General features: G+C 34.4%; 2 protein-coding genes across 2 annotated transcripts; both read right to left on the reverse strand.

Annotated features, from left to right (window-relative positions):
• Positions 1-963: 963 nt before the first annotated feature.
• LOC142524967 (transcriptional regulator TAC1-like) lies at positions 964-1,473 on the reverse strand. Its single transcript, XM_075629133.1, has one exon. The coding sequence runs from the start codon at positions 1,471-1,473 to the stop codon at positions 964-966; it is 510 nt and encodes a 169-aa protein (XP_075485248.1).
• An 11,577-nt stretch (positions 1,474-13,050) lies between these two features.
• On the reverse strand, positions 13,051-17,250 carry LOC142524497 (pentatricopeptide repeat-containing protein At1g02150-like). Its single transcript, XM_075628515.1, has 2 exons — positions 16,805-17,250; positions 13,051-14,562 (listed from the first exon to the last, which is right to left on the reverse strand). The coding sequence occupies exons 1-2, from the start codon at positions 17,189-17,191 to the stop codon at positions 13,384-13,386; spliced, it is 1,566 nt and encodes a 521-aa protein (XP_075484630.1). The 5' UTR covers positions 17,192-17,250; the 3' UTR covers positions 13,051-13,383.
• Positions 17,251-21,338: the final 4,088 nt, after the last annotated feature.

A 21,338-nucleotide genomic window follows, 5' to 3' on the forward strand; every position in this document is an offset into this window, starting at 1 on the left:
ATGGAAAAAATTAGTTTTGACGTAGTAACTTTAATTTTTTTTTTTTTGGTTTTAGCTCATTTTGTCGGAGTGGCTGACGTTGTACATGAAAATATTTACGTGACACCGAAAAATACTTATGTTAATATGACATTGAAAATTGTTGATGTATCGGGCACCATTTCAGTAATCAGCTCATAATAACTGAAATTTAAAAGTTAGTGCTACAAAACCAAAATTTGACAAGCTGAAAAACCCCAAATTGAACAAGCTATGAGATTTAAAAAAAAATATTTCTTCAATTTAACTATTAAATGCGAGTTTAATCATAACAAGCCCATTTTATATAGACAAGACAAGAAAAGATCTACACTTTTTTTAATCAAAAAATTTTGCAAAAGTCGTAAACCCATTTCAAACACAACAAAAATTAATAGAAGATCTATGATGGGGTAGGGAAGGGTTTTTTTTTTTTTTTTTTTTTTCTTGGGGGGGTGGGGGAGGGGGGTAATTACACGCTAAATTGGATGATATTAATCATTTTACTAATTATTTCATATTATTTTAAATTAACATGAGTAAGTATAAATACCACTGTCATAGTTTTTACTTCAATTGGAGGTTTGGAATCAAACATCATGGATATTTTGTAATGATTTTGTGGTTAATTAATAATCAATATGTTAAGGGTTAACAATGTAATTTTTACACGAAAAGAAATTCATTTAAAGGATAAAAATTTAATATACAATAAATGAGAAATAAAGAGCTTAATTCACCATTGATAATTTAATGATAGAGATTTTATTATATATACTTTTTTAAATTAAACTTAAAAACCCTAATTAAATGCATGTTTAAGTGAAATAATTGTAAGTAAGTTTAATTTCCACCAACAAATTTCACTAGATTTCCTAGAAATGTGTAGCTCATGATAACTAGTTCTTGTTAAAACAAAACAACAAGAACACAAATTCTCGTTTTCTATTTCACTGTTTGAGGATCTCCTAACCTGAGCTCAAGATCTATATCTTCAATGGGGTTAATCTTACCATACCTACTACTTGAACACCCTTTGGTACCATGTGGGAATGGCAAAGGCGGCTTGACACAAGTCTTCTTTTGTCTCTTGCAATCAGTCGTCGTTTCAACGAACAAATGATCGATCCCGGCGGAGGAATCAATCTGAGCATCAATCATATGGTCATGATCACGGAATGTGGGATCAGTCACTTTCCTTGGAGTCCTTTCACATGACAAATGACCGATCCGATGGCGTTCGGATGGAGTTTGGAGAAGGGTTTCACTACTCTTTTCGCTTAGTTGGGGGCTTAGGGATTGTTTGAGTCGAGCTCTATCACGTCGGTGAACATTCATGTGACCTCCGAGGGCTTGCGCAGACCGGAACTCTCGTCGGCAAAAGCTGCAACTGTATGATCTCGGAGGCCAAATGAAACCCCCGAAAGGAGCAGTTTGATCTTCACAAAGTTCCATGGAAGATTGGAAGTTTGAATCTATGATTCTCTTGCTTTTGAAATACATCAGATAATTACGTGTCTTGTAGTGTTCCATATATCTTGGGATGGGAGAGAGTATGTTTGAGATATTTGATGAATAATAGTGAGATAACAAAGTCTTATATTTCAAGAAAATGCGATGGGTATGTCTATATATATACATACACAAGGAAGTGAAAAGAAGGCAGAGATGATAAATTATGGCCAATTTTTTACAATATTAAAAATAATCTTGTCAGTATATATACTGTCTTTTCCGGTTACAAATTTATGCGAGGCATAGTTTTACATTATTTCCTTTATTAAAAGTACACAGAATTTGGATTGGTATAAAGGAGGTATTTGGGACTTTAAATTTATTGCACACATGAAAGCTACAAAAGAAAACATGCATTTGCTCAGCTGAAAAGACATTGTTCGTAGTTTTGCAGTGTGGTAACTCTCATTTGGCAGTTTTTAGTGTAGTTTTACCATTGGATTTTAGTAGGGTTTTGGTCTGAAAATATATATAAAAGCACTACCATGAGTACTAGCTTCTGTTTGAAAGAATAAAAGGTATAAGTGCCAATGAAAGCTCCAATTTATAAGCTGGTCATATGTAATAATCAATTGGGAAATTTTAAGAATTGCTTTGGTAGGTTGGTTTGTATAGTGTGTCAATATTTAGTCTTGATATAATAAATTAGTTTTTCTCCATAAAAGAAATAAATTAGCTTTTATGCATATCTGATTTTTGTGACACAACAATATCCAACGTCATGTCAGTAATAGTTAAGACTGTTTCAGAAGTATTTCGGCAGAAATCGGACTCGACCTGAAAAAAACAAGTTATTGCATCGAGATTAATAATTAATCAGATGACAAAAACCCTATCTAGGCCAACTTATATATGGGATGATTTTAGAATTTTCCTGGAACATTAATCACATTATAAGTGTAACCTAAATATACTTATAATTAAGCTAGTTTAATTTGAAGTATTATTGATTCATTGAATAGAGTGACTTAATTGGTTTTCACATGGGAGCTATACGCCTATACGTAATGAATTTTAATAAATTTTTCTCCGCTAACTTGTCTAATTTTAGGTTTTGATTTATTAGGTTTTCAAAATTTGATTTTAGTAGATTAAATTTTGATTTTTGCCTATCGTCTCGCTGTCACAACACTTTGTCGACAATTTTGGTTCACTGATAACGTTTTGGTACATCAATTGGCATGCATCTAGTTTAGGTCGGGGATGTGTTAAAAACACACTACCATTTAGTCTAATTAGTTGCAAATAAAAAATTCATGAAAATTTTATGTTTTAGAATTTTAATATTTGAAAAACTATCTTTTGTCAATATAGTGAACATCTTGGAATATTTATCGCTAGAGTAGGTCTTTTGTGAGCCGGTCTCACGAATCTTTATATGTGAAACGGGTCAATCCTACCGATATTCACAATAAAAAGTAATACTATTAGCATAAAAAGTAATATTTTTTCATGGATGACCCAAATAAGATATCCGTGTCACAAAATGCTGTTGGATAAATGAATAATGAAGAGTGAGGAGTTGTAAAGGGAAGTGGGATGTCTTAATGTGACTTGTCCCACATTGAGAAATTAACCAAGTGAAGTTTCCCTAATAAGCTCCAAGTTGAGACATGGGTTTGGGCCCCAAGGGGTACCAGAAGTTTTTAGAAGAGGGAAGACGCTAATAGGCTGTGTCTCGGTGAAACACACGCGCGCGCTCGTCTCGTGTCGTGTCGGGTCGGTGCGATGCGGTCTTTGACAAGCATTATTCTTTTTGGAACAAGTTTATTTGAAGAATAAATTTTGTTAGATGATGCATTCGGAACAGAGACAGACGCGCGGGTGCGCCAAATCCCTCGCGGATGCGTGCATGTTGCCTGTTGAACAGAACAGGGCGCGCGCGCCCTACTGCGCGCGCAGCGCACTGGCCGATGATCATCTATAAATAATCCCTCCCACCATTATCCAAGGCTGTTGATTTTCCCCGCACTTCTTCTTCACATATTGCTGCATCCTTTGCCTTTGATTTCGAAATACTTGAAAGATCGAAGCATAAACTTGTTCGCTGCATTCGAGATTTGTAGTGCTGCAAACTCTCGAATAGACGTCGTTGTATCTTGGGGACGATTGCCTGCAACGTATAGCACTTTGATACGGGCAATTTCGTCTTGCGGAGAAAGGATCTTCCTTGCCTCGACTTGCTCTTATTGTTGTTGCCAGTTTGTTCGTCATTCAAGTTGCTGCGTTTTGTTCGTGAATCAAGACATTCAACATATCCAGGGTAATATCCACAAACAATCGCAAGACCAAATTTTTATTATCATCGATATTCTGGATATGTCGACTCCTCCTACTGCTCCTGCGCCAGTGCATACCGTCCCTGCTTCTCCCGCACACGGCGAAAAAGCCTGCAAAGTTTAATGGTGCCGACTTCAAACGTTGGCAACAGAAGATGCTCTTCTATCTCACCACATTGAGCCTATCTCGGTTCCTGACCGAGTCTCCTCCTGTCATATCTGAAGGCGATACCGACTCGCAACGAAGGAATGCTGTTGATGCATGGAACCACAGTGACTTCCTCTGCCGCAACTATATATTAAATGGACTTGACGACATGCTTTACAGTGTCTACTGCTCTGTCAAGACAGCCAAAGAATTGTGGGACTCTGGAGAAAAAGTATAAGACAGATGATGCAGGGGTCAAGAAGTTCGTAGTTGGCAAATTCCTTGACTTCAAAATGGTGGAACGCCAAATCTGTAATAAGCCAGGTACAAGAAATTCAAATTATTATTCATGTTTTATTGGCAGAGGGGATGGATATCAATGAACCATTCCAAGTGGCGGCTATAATTGAGAAATTGCCACCGATGTGGAAAGATTTCAAGAACTACCTTAAGCACAAGTGAAAGGAGTTGAAACTTGAAGATTTGATTGTGAGGCTTCATATTGAGGAAGATAGCCAATCTTCTGAAGCCAAAACACACAAGAGAGCAATGGAGGCCGATGCCAAGGCAAACCTGAGAGAATCTAGCGCTAGTCACAAGAGAAAGCGCCCTCAAAATGAGAAACGAGGGAAGGCCAAGAAGTTCAAAGGAACTTGCTACAACTGTAGCAAACCAAATCATATGGCTAGGACTGTCGTCTTCCAAGGAAAGACAACAAACAGCAGAAACTAAGGCAAGCCAATGTCATCGAAGATAGGAATGTACCAGTAGACCTATCACAACTTGATCTATCCGCAGTTGTCTTTGAAACCAACTTGGTGGATAATCCAAGGGAATGGTGGGTAGACACCGGGTCCACTAGCCATATATGTGCTGAAAAGGAAATATTCTCATCCTACACTACTGTAAGTGATAGGAAATTGTTTATGGAAATTCTACGACGTCTGAGGTCGTAGGAATTGGAAAAGTGGTATTGAAGATGACTTCCAGAAAAGAGATGACATTGTTGAATGTGCTGCATGTGCCAGACATTCGAAAGAATTTAGTTTCTGTATCCTTGTTAAGTAAGCTGGCTTTAAACTTGTGTTTGAATCGGACAAGTTTGTCCTAACCAAAAATGGTGTATTTGTTGGAAAAGGGTACCAAGATAATGGTCTCTTCAAAATGAATGTAATGAATGTTTACCGCCAAAAGGCGAAGAATAAAGTGAATGATTCTGTTTACTTGTTTGAAAGTTCTAATTTATGGCATGAAAGATTAGGACATGTTAACTTCAACACATTACAAAGACTTGTAAACTTAAAGGTGCTACCTGCATTTAAAAGAAATCCACTAGAAAAGTGTGAGATTTGTGTTGAAGCAAAGATGGCAAAAGCTCCATTCCATTCTGTGACAAGAAGTACTAATCCACTTGATTTAATTCACACTGACGTATGTGATTTAAAGTTTGTGCAAACTCGAGGTGGGAATAAGTACTTCATAATATTTATTGATGATTGCACAAGGTTCTATTACGTCTACTTATTGAAAAGTAAAGATGAAGCTATAGAATCTTTCAAAAATTATAAGAATTAGGTTGAGAATCAATTGAGTACAAAAATCAAAATGATTCGAAGTGATAGAGGTGGAGAGTATGTCGCTCCATTTGAAGAATATTTTGCATTAATCTGGCATTATTCATCAAATTACGACACCATACTCACCTCAATCAAATGGAGTTGCAGAACGTAAAAATCGTACTCTCAAGGAGATGATGAACGCGTTGTTGATAAATTCTGGCTTACCTCAAAACTTGTGGGGGAAAGCAATTCTATCTGCAAACCACATTCTTAATAAAATACCACACAAAGGGAAAGATGAAATTCCATATGAGTTATGGAAGGGTCGCAAACCATCTTATAAATACCTAAAAGTGTGGGGGTGTTTGGCTAAAGTAGAAATACCCAAGCCAAAACAAGTCAAAATCGGACCCAAAACTGTTGACTGCATTTTTATTGGATATGCCTATAATAGTAGTGCATATAGGTTTTTGGTGCATAAGTCAACGATTCCTGATATTAATGAAGGAACGATTATGGAATCAAGGAATGCAATATTCTTTGAAAACAACTTTCCTTGTAAGGAAAGAAAAGAAGGTTCCATTAAACGGTCTTATGAATCTACTATTGATTCTAAAGAAGTCAATGAAGAACCAAGACGTGGAAAGAGAGCAAGAATTGAAAAGTCCTTTGGTCCTGACTTTATGACTTACATGTTAGATGATGAACCAAGAACTATTCAAGAAGCTCTATCCAATCCCGAAGCTCCTTTCTGGAAAAAAGCTATATACGTGGGAGTTGACTGATCTCCCTCCGGGTTGTAAGCCTTTAGGATGCAAGTGGATCCTTAAAAGGAAATACAAAGAAGATGGATCTATAGACAAATATAAAGCCCGTTTGGTGGCTAAAGGGTTCAAACAAAAAGAAGGATATGACTTCTTTGACACATACTTTTCAGTCACTAGGATTACATCCATTCGTGTTCTCATAGCTATTGCTACATTGCATAACCTAGAGATTCACCAAATGGATGTAAAGACAACCTTCTTGAATGGAGAACTGGAAGAGGAAATATACATGGAACAACCCGATGGGTTTGTCGTTCCCGGACAAGAAAAGAAGGTGTGTAAACTTGTCAAGCCACTATACGGACTCAAACAAGCACCTAAGCAATGTCATGAAAAATTTGACACTACAATGAAGTCAAATGGTTTCAAAATCAACGAATGTGATAAATGCGTTTATATTAAAGGTAGTGCAAATGCTTATGTCATTGTATGCCTTTATGTAGACGACATGTTGATTATGGGAAGTAATCATGAGTTGATTATAAATGCCAAGAATATGTTGAAAGGTTTTTTGATATGAAAGACTTGGGGTTGTGTGATATCATATTAGGGATTAAAATCTCTAGAATACCTGAAGGAATAGTTTTATCACAAACTCACTATGTTGAAAAGGTGTTTGAAAGATTCAGTACCTTAAACAGTCGTCCTGCTAGAACTCCTATAGACTTAGGTGTTCATTTAGCAAAGAATATAGAAGAACCCATCTCACAACTGGAATATGCAAGGATAATTGGTAGTCTAATGTACTTGACTAACTGTACTCGTCCAGATCTTGCATATTCAGTAAATAAGTTAAGTAGGTTTACAAGTAATCCAAGTAAGGATCATTGGAAAGCCTTAACGAAAGTGCTTGGATATTTGAAATATACATTGAACTATGGTTTGATATATTCAAAATATCCTGCAGTTTTAGAAGGATACTGTGATGCTAATTGGATATCTGGCACAAAAGACTCCAACTCCATTAGTGGATATGTATTCACAATAGGTGGAGGAGCGGTGTCATGGAAATTGCTAAGCAAACATGTATAGCTCGATCCACTATGGAATCTGATTTCATTGCCTTAGACAAAGCTGGGGAAGAAGCCGAATGGCTAAGAAACTTCCTAGAAGATATTCCTTGTTGGAATAAGCCAGTGTCTTCCATTAACATTCATTGTGATAGTCAATCGGCAATAGCAAGAACACAGAGCAGTATGTACAATGGTAAGTCTCGACATATTCGTCGGAGACATAATACCATAAGACAATTGATCTCAAATGGGGTTATTTCTGTTGAATATGTGAAATCAAAGGAAAACCTACCGGATCCGTTTAGTAAAGATATAAATAGAGATCAAATGTACAAACTGTTGAGAGGAATGAGCTTAAAACCCACAAAATAAAATATTTATAACGGTAACCCAACCTTGTGAAGTGGAGATCCCATGACCTTGGTTCAATGGGACAACTAAGTTATAAATATTAGTTTGAGTACTTGGAATAAATAAAGGCTCATTCCTACAAAATCCAAGTAGAAAAGACCTGCAACATGTGGTGAGGTTAAGTTTTCTTTTAATGATTCCTATACCTATGAGATAGAGTATGGCAGGATACTCTAGATAGGAGATCACCTATATAAGTGAGAAGTAGTGGCCGCTTCAATGGAAAACACTTATGAATCTAAGATATAGTTCAGGGCCGAAACAGACACAACATGAGAACACGAATATGTTAGAATTATTATTGTGTAAATACTATTGTGTTAGAATTATTATTGTGTAAATACTATTGACTTGGTTTACACAAATGGTTGACTAGTTCAAGACATCATGTCACTACTTAACTAGTAAATCCTATAGTATATTACTAAGGAAGGTTCAAAGTCAAAAGCTACCTATCCTAATGCAATAATAATTCACAAGAGCTTTCAAGTAAATCTGCATACATGCATTAAGTTCATTTATGTGGGGGATTGTTGGATGAATGAATAATGAAGAGTGAGAAGTTGTAAAAGGAAGTGTGATGTCTTAATGTGACTTGTCCCACATTGAGAAATTAACCAATTGAAGTTTCCCTAATAAGCTCCAAGTTGAGACAAGGGTTTGGGCCCCAAGGGGTACCAGAAGTTTTTAGAAGGGGGAAGACGCTAATAGGCTGTGTCTCGGTGAAACGCGCGCGCGCGCGCTCGTCTCGTCTCGTGTCGGTGCGGTGCGGTGCGGTCTTTGACAAGCATTATTCTTTTTGGAACAAGTTTATTTGAAGAATAAATTTTGTTAGTAATCCTGCGCGGATGCGCGCATGTTGCCTGTTGGACAGAACAGGGCGCGCGTCCGCGCAGCTTCTTGCGCGGGCGCGCGCGCCCTACTGTGCGCACAGCGCACTGAGACAGTGCGTTGCACGCGGGTGCGCGCGCAGCACTGCTTCTGAATGAATGCGCGTCCCTTCACTATAATGGCATCTGTTCTTGGCTGGTTTTGGCCCAACCAATGTATCCCTTGACTAGAAATGTGTCTCTTCGAAGCATCCGATCTGGAGAGATGTGTCTCCTCAACGCAACCGATGATCATCTATAAATAATCCCTCCCACAAGGCTGCTGATTTTCCCTGCACTTCTTCTTCACATATTGCTGCATCCTTTGCCTTTGATTTCGAAATACTTGAAAGATCGAAGCATAAACTTGTTCGCTGCATTCGAGATTTGTAGTGCTGCAAACTCTCGAATAGACGTCGTTGTATCTTGGGGTCGATTGCCTGCAACGTATAGCACTTTGATACGGGCAATTTCGTCTTGCGGATAAAGGATCTTCCTTGCCTCGACTTGCTCTTATTGTTGTTGCCGTTTGTTCGTCATTCAAGTTGCTGCGTTTTGTTCGTGAATCAAGACATTCAACATATCCAGGGTAATATCCACAAACAAATACGACCCGTGAGGCCGTCTCACACAAGTTTTTGGTTTATCTCTCATGTTACTCCAAGATCGAGTCAAGTCAAATAATGCAAATGTCTCACCCAAATTCAATTTTTAATTACCATATAGAGTTTGGCAAACTTATTATAACAATTACACATAATTAAAACTAAACAAAGAGAGACAATCGGTAGCAACTTGGTGTTTAGGTAGGCCAAATACTTAATATAAATTTAAATTTTAAAGAAATTAATAACCTTATCCTAATATCCTAAATATCACATTATATGAGACGTCAGTTTTAAAATTAAGAGTAGGTCTCTTGTAAGACGATCTCACGAATCTTTATCTGTGAGACGACTCAACCCTACCGATATTCACAATAAAAAGTAATACTCTTAGCATAAAAAGTAATATTTTTCATAGATGACCCAAATAAGATATCTGTCTCACGAAATACAACATGTGAGACCGTCTCACACAAGTTTTTGTCTAAAATTAATCCTATTTTTTATTTAGTATTCTTTGATTAACTTTATTCATAATCGTGAGTCGTGGCCTTCAAAAATTTTTTTTATTTAAAAAATACATATATGGTCAAATACATGGGGTAATCTTTTAAAAATGAGTCGTATTTTTTGTTTCGAGTATCATACAAAATCTAAACTGATATATTTTTAGTTATATTCCACCTTCTTCCTTCACATCCCAAATCCAAGATAAATAGATGTATAGGGATGATTTGTATCCTACATCATCATTTACTTTCAGTGCCACGTTGGTGGTACTCAAAAATAAAAAGAATAAAGTTGGAAAATTAAAAACTAAAGTGATAATAACGGATTAATATTGAAAATCGACAACATAATTTATAAACAAAAAGACAAATATATATGATCAAAAGCGTAATTTTATCAGTTGAAGTTTATCCACGTCTAGTATGACGAAAAGTTAACTTAATATATATTTGAAAACATTAATTTTCTACTAAAATAACGATCGAAATTAATCAGACGTTTGAATTATTATATATTTTAAAAAATTTGAATTACATAGATCACTACCATCAAATAATTTTTTTTGTAAAACCACAACCACCTCATCCTACATTAAATAAATATTAGCTGTGGAATCTATAGACACCAATTAGATATTTAATTGTTAGCTAGGGATTCTTAAACTAATAAGTTTTATTTTTTTTTACAGTATTCGATGGATTTGGATGCCTACCATTTCAAGGGTTCATAGCCCCCCGACGTGCAATGGTAGTGTCAAAATTACTATTTTTTTGCACATGGGAATTATTCCAACATCTTGTCACTAATTAATTTCTATAATCCAAAATTTATTATAAAATAATTAAAAAATAATAATCCGAGAAAGGATAGCTTCATTCAACAACTAACTCATTGACTAAAAACTACTAATTATTATTCTTTAATTAGCAAGAAACGTATAATTTAATGCAATAATTTATATTAAAAATTGTCTTGTAATTCCAGATTCTATCTTCAATGTCTTTATTGCGAAGATTGCATCTTCAAGCTAATTGAAATTCGGGTACTGATTGCAAGAAAACAAAGGAAAAAATTTAAAAAAATTTCAAGTGAGAATATTAAAGTAAAGAGTAATAATTGTTGCCATTTTTAAATAATTAAAGAAACATTCTTGCCGACTAATATGGAGACTTAGCCTTGCCTTATCTTCCCTGAGACACGACACTCGGCGAATTGACAAGTTCTTTCTCACGTAAATAATTTTTTGGACAAAATTATGATTTTGGCTCTATATATTTAATTGATTAATAACTTTTAAAAGATGGGTCGGAAAATTTAAAATATATAATATCATAATACATTACTTAAGGGGTGAATATTAAAGAAAAGTTATTATCATCTTGAAAATTGTAAAATGAGGGTAATACGACTCGTGAGACGGTTTTACGAGTCGTATTTTGTGAGAAAGATCTCTTAATTGGGTCATCCATGAAAAAGTATTACTTTTTATTGTGAATATCGGTAGACCTACTCTAAAAAAATTGTGCAAAATTTGTTGACCCGTCTCACAGATAAAGATTCGTGAGACCGTAGACCTACTCTAAAAAAATTGTGCAAAATTTGTTTTAAAATTTAAAAGATCTTATATACAATTAAAGTGATTTGATATTACATAACACTTACTTAATAAAATTTTCCATGGCGCAACATCATATCTACAATAAAAATATCAATTTCAAAAATTAATTAATGAAGCATGTATAATATTCTCCAATATAATTTTGTTAAGAGATATTTTTTGGGATTTTTTAAAATGGCATCCTACAATTACCTATAATCAAATTTAATCTTAATGTAAATTAATTTTTAAAATTAGCTTTAAGTTCCAAATATATCGTTTAGACCATATTTATTTTCACACACAAACATATTAAATTGAGCTAATATGATAATATAATTATGGAGCTACGACATATTTTATTAGGTAATTGTATTGCACTTGTGTTTTAATTTATTAATTTTATTTTTATACAAATTTGTTTTTTTTAAATTTAATTTATATTGATAATATAACTTTTTAGTATGAATTAATAGTACTTGTTGAGTTGTTGTTATTATCTTATTCATAAATAGAAATTTGTAGCTCAAAATCACAATATAAATACCGTAAGCATCCTTATTTATTATCATTAACAATATTATTATCATTAATAATATTATTAGCTTATTTATTATTATTATTCACTGCCATTCTTCAGGTTATGTATTTAATTTTTATTATTCCTTTTATAATTAATATTATTAATATCAAGTCATTTCTTACGATTTGGTATGATACTTATTATCATTATTTTAATTATCAATATAATTTTATGTTTTATCATTAATATAATTATTTTGATTAATTTGTTAGTATCACGATCATCAATTAATTATTCATTAAATAAATAACACATAATGAAATAAATTTGTAATTTCAATTATTTTGGAAAGTGATTCTTATTTAAAATGAATAAAGAAGGTGTATGTATTTTAGGATTATTAAATTATAAAATGCTATATTTTATAATATTCAATAATGAAGGTTATTTTTAAAACACAAAAAATTTCGTGAAACGGTCTCACCGATCCATTTTATGAGACAACTATCTATTTGGGTCCCTCATGAAAAATATATATGCAAAAAAAATAATTTAATTTTTTATTGTAAACATAGATTGTCTCACAAATAAAGATCCGTTAAATCATATCATAAGAGACCTGCTATTTTTAAAATATACTATTCATATACGCTAGAATAAGTAAATTCTCTGTTCTTTTATCATATTTTCAAGAACCCCTCAAAAAACCTACCAATACCAAGTATTACCCATGTTTATTTTAGAGAAGAAAAAATTAACTTTTATTCTATATTCAAGGAATGCAGAATATGTGCCAGAGAATGAAACCAAATCATAAGTAAATAACTTGATAATACAACCAATAAATCATGCCAAACCGAGGGTTCAAAACAGGCCGAGCAGCCCAGCTAGATCGAGTTTGTAGTCAAATTTGAGTCTGGCTCGATATAAACCCGACCGGTTTATACGCGGTTCGGACTCTCTAGTGGGTTGAATGTGAGGAAAAACAATTTAAAAACAAACCACTCGATTTTGATATGAAATCATATGCTATATTACAGTTAAAAAAGATGTCAGATGTCATTACAATGTCTTTTATTTGGTTCAAGGAAACATGTCTTTAGCAGTACCGCATGATGTACTAGTGGGATTATGTCATATTACAAAATCAATTTATATTTTATCTGCATATTACAGTAATTTTTTTTCAAAAATATATACATAAATGAAGAAATGTAGCCATCTTCTGAATAGTTCTTACTTAACCCCTGAAGTGTACAAAAGGCAAACCCAAGGCTCATTGAGTTGTACAAAACTCTACAACACAGCCTAAATCCACCATTCAGTATGAGCTTATCCATAGAGCAAGTAATCGATTTATACCAAAAATAAAAAATAAAAATCAGCCTGGTTCGTCTTCGTGAAATCATGCTAAAAGCTATGAAGAAACCCGACGCTTGTTTTCTTGGTATTCAAAAGTAGCTAGGAAATTCGAAATTTTAGTATGAAAATGCAATCTCACTGAGGCAATTAAGTACCTCGGGCAGAGTTTCTGTCGTTAAACGTCCCTCCAACAGATACCGGAATGCATGACATGTAACTTTCATCATCAAGACAACCTGCTTGCGTCATTATCTTTAATAAGGCATCTTTAGTTGCTGTATCAGCCTCTTGCTCGGAGATGTTGAGAATTGAGGATATGTTTGAGGGTTTTGGCTTCCAGCTCTTCGACCCTAAAGCCGAAGCGGCATTCTTTAAGCAAGATAATGCCTCGGGAATCCTCCCATTGTTGATGTGGTCTTCTGCAAGAATCTCCAAAGTCATTGCATTTGGTTTACCCCCCATGTCAATCATTTGGTCAAAAAAAGTTTCGGCCTTTTCAGAAAGCCTACTTCTTACATATGAACCCAACAGAAGATTTCCGACTTTAGGGTCATAGATTGACATCACTGAAAGCCATTCATCGTATATTTCCTCAGCACCATCAATTTCCTCCAATCTGATTAGGGCAGAGATCATGGTCTGGTACCCCAAATTCAGAATCTTGACAAAGGTAGCCTTGTAAATGTTCCACACGCGATAAACATCCTCGCTGCTACCGGCACTGGCATACAAACTAATGAGAAAATGATATGGCACACGTTCCCGCCCTGTAAGTCTAGTTTCAATCATCCTCAAACAATTTTTAGCTTTCTCAAACTGTTCCAACTTAATATACACTGTTGCCATTGTGCTGAATGTGGTCCAATCTGGACTCATGGTGGTATCCAACTGCATCTTTTCAAAAACTTGTTCCATTTTCTCGGCAGATCCTTGAGACCCACGAGATGACAACCAAATGTTGTAGGAATAAGTATCTAATTCTATACGATTATCCTTCATTTCGAGAACCAGTGACTCGACCTTCTCATGATCTTCAAGGTTCAAATACAGGGTCATCATGACATTGCATGGAAGTGTATGACTAGCATAACCTCTATTTCTCATTTTGTTCATTAGAGATTCGGCTTTTTCCCTCATCCGAGCCTGTGCATACACGTTCAAAAGAGAACCGTATACTTTTTTATCTTTCAAGACATCTGGCAAGTTCAGGAAATGTTGTTCAGCACTTAAAGCACCATACACTTTAGCAATTAAATCCAGCTGAATTGCAGCGTCACTGCTGCCTATTCTGTACTTATCTGCTCTGTCATTCATCCACTCAAGCACCTGCAAAGCATATAAAATTTCAGTCATGTGGTAAGGGAACCAGCAGTGGCAGCGAGAATTTTCACATAGGATGGCAAAGCTAAGACTCAAAAATAATTAAGGGGAGAATCCATATTTCCGCGTATATAAACACAAATATAAATGGATCCATCAAAAATTTAAGATGGGAAGGGGAGCAATTACAGTTATCTGCTCCCTCTGGTCCCACCACCAGGATCCGGAACAGCTTAGCAATCCCAAACCGAATTTTACAGAAGGTACCAAGAAGTTATATTGAAATGAATATTTGAAATTTCACTCGCACTCCAACAGAATGAAGAAAAGGGAAATGTATAATCTTATAAATTCTAGAGACTTTCTGAAGGAGAACCTCATGCAAATACTATGTGACAAAGTTTTATCTTAGTCTTGTTTGATTCCAAAAAAATGGAAACTCGCATATATGGGATTCTTTGTGGTGACGATGCAGTTATCAATTTATGATTTGAGATGTATAGAACAAAAACTCTATTGCTGACACGTTCCCAGTAAGAAATGCACATGCTGAATATGTATGTGCTAAAGCAAGTTTTTCTTTCCTCAAAATGTCAACTCCATTGAGTTAGTAAAATTGCTTTCCCTGTATTTTCAAAATCTATAATAAATCCATATCTTCATTCTTGAATAAATGTATATTACATCCATATGGAACTATATCCATCCACTTTGTGTTGTGTAGATTCGAACTTTGATTAACTCCACAAGTTGAAAAGTAAAAGCCTCAACCCAATCTTTACTTAAAGTGGACTAAGAAAAATCCATAAAAAGTACACATCATCTAAAATCTGTTCAGACTACAAAACTATGGACATATCAGAAGAGCAATTTTATCATCTATGAGTGATGCTTGAGCCCTTTGCATCTCCAGCTCATTCAGTTACCATATCACGTGTATTTCGTACCAGAAGCACAGCACGACACAGCAAAAGATACAAAACTATACAGCTATAAGACAACTCTTGTAAGCTTTTGAAAATGCCACTACTCAACCAAATAATGCCTAATCTAAAGTTTTCACTGTATTATCTCCATCAGCAACGCCACATGATTGAGATAATTATATTCAAAACTCATATCCTATCAAGACAGCCAAAATATTATAACAACCAAGTGTCACTATGTTAAGATTGAGACTTGGACATAAAAACTCAAACTCAAAAACTAGTTCAAGAAGGGGAGGATTATCTAAGTTCATATGTGTAATTCCCATTAACTCTATTCAACCAATGTGAGACATCTTAGCACACCCCTTCACGCCCAGGAATGAACAACAAGAGCATGGAGATATTAACGGGTGGTCCAACTGTGGGCAGTCCAACACATAACATGGATACATTAACGGGTGGCTAACTCATTAATGTCTCCACGCTCCAAATGTTCATTCTTGGGTTGAGGAGAGTATTATAGTTGTCACATATTGGTTGCATAAAATTCCTAGGAGTTGCATATATGAACTGAGATAATCCTATCTCTTGAGCTAACTTTCGATGTTGAGTTAGGTCCAAGTCTCAATCTTAATATACCACTATCCTTTAAAAATCATCATTGGCTTCAATGGCAATATCACATTCATAATAACTTAATAATTTCAAGAAAAAGAAAGGGTTACCATTAATAAGTAAGAAACTCAAAGCATTGAAAACAAGCAAAGAAATAAAAAAACTTTCAGTAAGAACCCAGTTCAAAGGATTCTTTATTACCGTAGCCAGGAACTTGTTATGATCCCACATCAACTCTTCAATAAATTGTGGAGTGACTAATAAGTTTTAGAAGTTTCCCACTCCTAAAATTACTAGCTTTTTGAGTTTCACTTCTCTATATAAACTCTTGGCTAACATTGGGTTCTCTGGTTGTACTGAACCACTGACAGGAATGGATTATTATGCATCGGCTTCCCCAGATGGGGGCAATATTATGATCCTTCCTTGGCTCCACAAGGAATTGTGCCCGCTTGACAAATAATAATGAAATGGCTCGTAATTTCTCCCACTCAAAACACAATTTCTTATCAGTCTAGCCACTGTGTTATAGCTTATGGCCTAAAAGAACTTGAGAATAACCAAGTGTCCATACCAAGAACCACAGAAATACAAAATAACCAAGAATTCATATTAATGTCGCAAAATGAATATTAATTCAACAAGAAATCTTTAAACCATAAAGTTAAAGGGATTTTCTGTTTCCAACCGTTTCACACATTTACCTCGAGGGCAGGTTTATATTTCCCGAACTTCCTTAGCTCCTTTACAACTCTATGAAGATCCCATTTTGAGAGATTCCTTCCCTCGTTTACTGCTTGATTTAACACCGAAGCCGAGCCCATATTCTGACCCTCCATCGTTGATATTTTCTTGAATACATCATTCCATTTCAACGCAGACCTCTCAAATCCAACTCTTCCATAACTTCGAACCCGCGATACGGAAGAACATGAGAAAAAGACAAGATTTTTATCCCTTCCACCGGATTTTTGAAGAAGCCGAGATGAAAATGAGATCGAATAAGAGGTTTTTGAGGACATGGAAACATGATCATGAGCTCGGTGGTGAAAATACAAAGTGGGTTTCGAAGTGGTGGGTTGAAGCAGCATCGCGGGGGATTAGAGATTCAGAGTGGTGAGAGGGTTTCGAAGTGGTGGGTTGAAGCAACTAAGTGATATTTTTTATTTATTTGTTTTTTCTTTTAATTTCCTAAATTATAATTTTAAAAATAATTTAAAATTATTATATTTTTTAATTACTAATATTCTTGTTTTTATTAATTATAATTTGTTGCTAATAATTATTCTATTGTTAGTCATTTTTATTTAAAAATTGGTACATCAAAATGTTTTTGAGCAGCCTCTTGTGAGACGGTATCACGAATCTTTATCTGTGAGATCGGTCAACCCTACCGATATTCACAATAAAAATTAATAGTCTTAGCATAAAAATTAATATTTTTTCATGGATGACCCAAATAAGAGATATGTCTCACAAAATATGATCCCGTGAGACCGTCTCATATGAGTTTTTGCCAATATTTTTTCACCAACTAAAAACTGATATTGTAATATATGAATACGAAGCTTTTAAATATATGGATCAACAGATGCTAAAATAAATAATGTTATTATTCTTAGTTTATTTCTCATCATTATTATAATCTAATTAAGGTCATTATATAATTTTGGACTTACTTAAAACACATTTCTCTCTTACAAAAATACTCTCAAACTTAATCACGATCTATTTTTTTTTTTTCTCTCGATTTATTAGGGTGAATGTTATTGCTTTTAACCATGTAGTGCTTCCAAATACCTTCAATCTGCAATCTCCTGTCAAAAACATTTTCAAGCTCAGGATTCCTATATTCTTCTTGTTTCTATCAAAAGCTCCTATCAAATTCAGGTGTCTGACAGCCCAACCCATTGGACCCCATCAGTGTAGCCCTACGGGCCTAATAGTCCATCCTATTGGCAACCACATTGGTACAGTATCTCATGTTCACCTGCAACTTAATACGAGGTCTGCATTATCACAAATATAAGGAAATAAAATTGCGCATTGGCTAACAGTTATAGCTTTTGGCATAATGATAAGCGTTTGATCACAACAACACGATCATAATTAGGGGTTTAAACAAATCGAATCGAATCAAATGTGATGGAAAATTTAAGGCTGGAATTTGGCTTGAAATATATATTCGAGCTCGAGCTCGATTTGAAGCTCAGAAAACATAAATTTTTTGCTTTGAGTTTGGTTTGAATCAGAGCTCCGATTCAAGATTGGCTTGAAAGATTCGAACATGTTTGTGAGCTATTTAACATATTGTTCGAAAATAAATACTCGAAATGTTCCAAATCTATATATTTAATACATATTTATATTATTTATGTAATGATTGGACACTACTCTCCAGCGATCATTACTCATAGGACTTCTCCAGCTCAGGCACTGGAGCTTTTACCTTCTCAGGATTCGAACCCAAGAACCGAGATTGCTTTGCCAAGACCAATATGTTCAGGGAGACTTGAGTTCGAATCCTGAGAAGGTAAAAGCTCAAATGTCTGGGCTAGAAAAGTCCTATAAATAATGATTGCGGAAGAGTGGTGTCAGATCATTATAATTTATTACTATATATAATACTTGAGCACCCTAAAATAACCCCTTGGGTCAAGGTATAATTTGAAATTACCTAAAATATCCTTTTGTCTAAAGTAATAATCATCATGATCCTTATTTTTCTTCATTCATTTTGAAAACAACCACCTCCAATTGAAAAAACACAAAAAATATATATATAAATAATTTATATTGAAATAAAATACATTAAATTTTTCACACCATATTCGTGTATTATATTACACACACGGTGATTAGTATTAATAAAATATCAAGGTTCTCAAACGACTCGAAAACTATCGAACAAAATAATTTGAGCTTGTATTAGTTCGGAAAAATTTACGAACATGTTCGAGTTCGAAAAATAAATATAGGTAATGATAAAAAATAATAATAAGTATTTGACAACGGTTACATAAGTTGATAGCGTACTTGTCTCTAAAATAGATTAGAGATGAGAACCTAAATTCCTTTATATATTCATAGTCAATATGCACGGTGCTAATACTTGAGCACCGGCAATTTATTTTAAGGAGAGGTAAGTCTGGAAAACTTTCAGCACTCACAAGTCACTTCTGCTGTAGCAAAGTAAGTGCAATCACCTCAGCTGCATGTAATTCACTTACCTTGTAGCTTGCATCTTTCGATATTCGAAATGAACGAATTTGACGATTGTAAAACAAGTATCAGGCTAGTTGGACGAGCTAAAATAATCAGCCAACAGGACAACATACTTTGTGATGTCTAGAGAGTTACTTGGTCTACTACCACACGAATCTATTTGAAAACCAACAAAAGGAGAACTGCAAGTTCATTGGAGATACAACTGCATTTGGTTTTATTTCAGCTTGAGTCGATTGGATATCTATTTTTAGGATTTGTTGTCTGATATTGCCTGGATTTTTTTTTTTTTTTTTTTGGTAATTAAAAAATACTGTGTATTACCATTTTTCAAGTACTGTTGTTACATTCGAACACACTAAGGAAGGTCATTTGACCAAAGGTATTGCTCCAAATAGAGAAATTTGGTCAGACGTTATTCGATCACATATGTCAAGAGAAGCAACTTATATATAATGTAGTGTTATATAGTAGTGAATTACTGAGTTATATAGAAGTATATCGTAGTGTTATAAAGAATCATATCACTTAGAGTAGGCCTCTTGTGAGACGGTCTCACGAATTTTTATCTGTGAGATGGGTCAACCCTATCGATATTCACAATAAAAAGTAATACTCTTAGCATAAAAAGTAATACGTTTTCATGAATGACCCAAATAAGAGATCCGTCTCACAAAATATGACCAGTGAAACCGTCTCACACAAATTTTTGTCTATCACTTATGATCATTATATAGTTTTGGAGCTACCTAAAATACATTTCTTTATTTAAAAAAATTCCCAAATTTAACCAGGATTCATGTATTGGACAAGAATATAATGATTTTAGAATATATAGTACTATTCTCATAATCTCTCAATATGATCAGTAATCTAGTATTTATGTCCTTCCAATCAAGATTAATAAGATCTTTTCATAATTTTTCAGGGTAGAGAATATTGTAATGTTCTGACTTTTTATTATCCTATAAATATTATATTCTGCTTACTATGTCTTGATTTTTCACGGATTTGTAGTTTGTTTACTCAATACATATTTCAGAGTATTATAATATTGCGTAATTTTTAAAATATCAAACGTAAAATTTTAGATTATCATTATAATATGAATACGAGATCGAGAAAAAGATACATTAATTCATATTTGATATAATAAAATTAATATTTTTATTCAAATCATTTAATTATTATTCTATATTTTTCATCCTGCAGAATAGGAATAATATTAAATAGAAAATTCTTGGTTACATGTATTTGACATCATATTTATAACTTGACAAGATTAACTAAATTTATGCACATACTCATTCCAATATAATTAGTACAAAACCGAGAATCCGTGCTTGTTCTACCGGAATAACAATAACTGGTTAAAAATGGCCTTCGTACTGGAAAGACGACTATTTTACGTTGTGATCTGCTTCTTGTTCTTGGTTTCTTTCGCATTTTCCGGCAAGTTGAAGAACACAGATACTTCCTTAATGGCGAATCCCGCCACACAAATTTATAAGCGGCTGCCATCAACGCCACCTGATTGTGTGGGAAAATGCAATGGATGTTGGGATTTGCTTAAAATTAATTAGTTTATTTTTAGGAAGTTTAGCTAATAAATTCCGTTTCTTTAGGAACGCTTAGTTGGTTGATTTATTCAAAGTAGTTGGAGTAATTGACTCCATTTCTTTCTCCTATTTTGTTATGCTGTACTGCTTTATAAAGCCATCTTCTACCTTCAATAAATGTAGCAATCAGTCCCAGTTTCTTTTGTCATTTTCTTTTCTATCAAAGCTCTTTTTTTTTTTTACATTTGGTATCAGAGCGAGGTTCATAGGGTCTGATCAAATTAGAAAGCAGTAGCTCTCTACGTGATTAAGGATGGCAACAGAAAGCTCATTTGTACAACCAGCTGTACCGAAATTTGATGGACACTATGATCACTGGGCAATGCTCATGGAAAATTTTCTAAGATCCAAAGAATATTGGATGGTCGTGGAGATAGGAGTACCTGCAGCAGCA

This window comes from Primulina tabacum, chromosome 14, assembly GCF_025594145.1.
Source record: "Primulina tabacum isolate GXHZ01 chromosome 14, ASM2559414v2, whole genome shotgun sequence".
Lineage (NCBI taxonomy): Eukaryota > Viridiplantae > Streptophyta > Magnoliopsida > Lamiales > Gesneriaceae > Primulina > Primulina tabacum.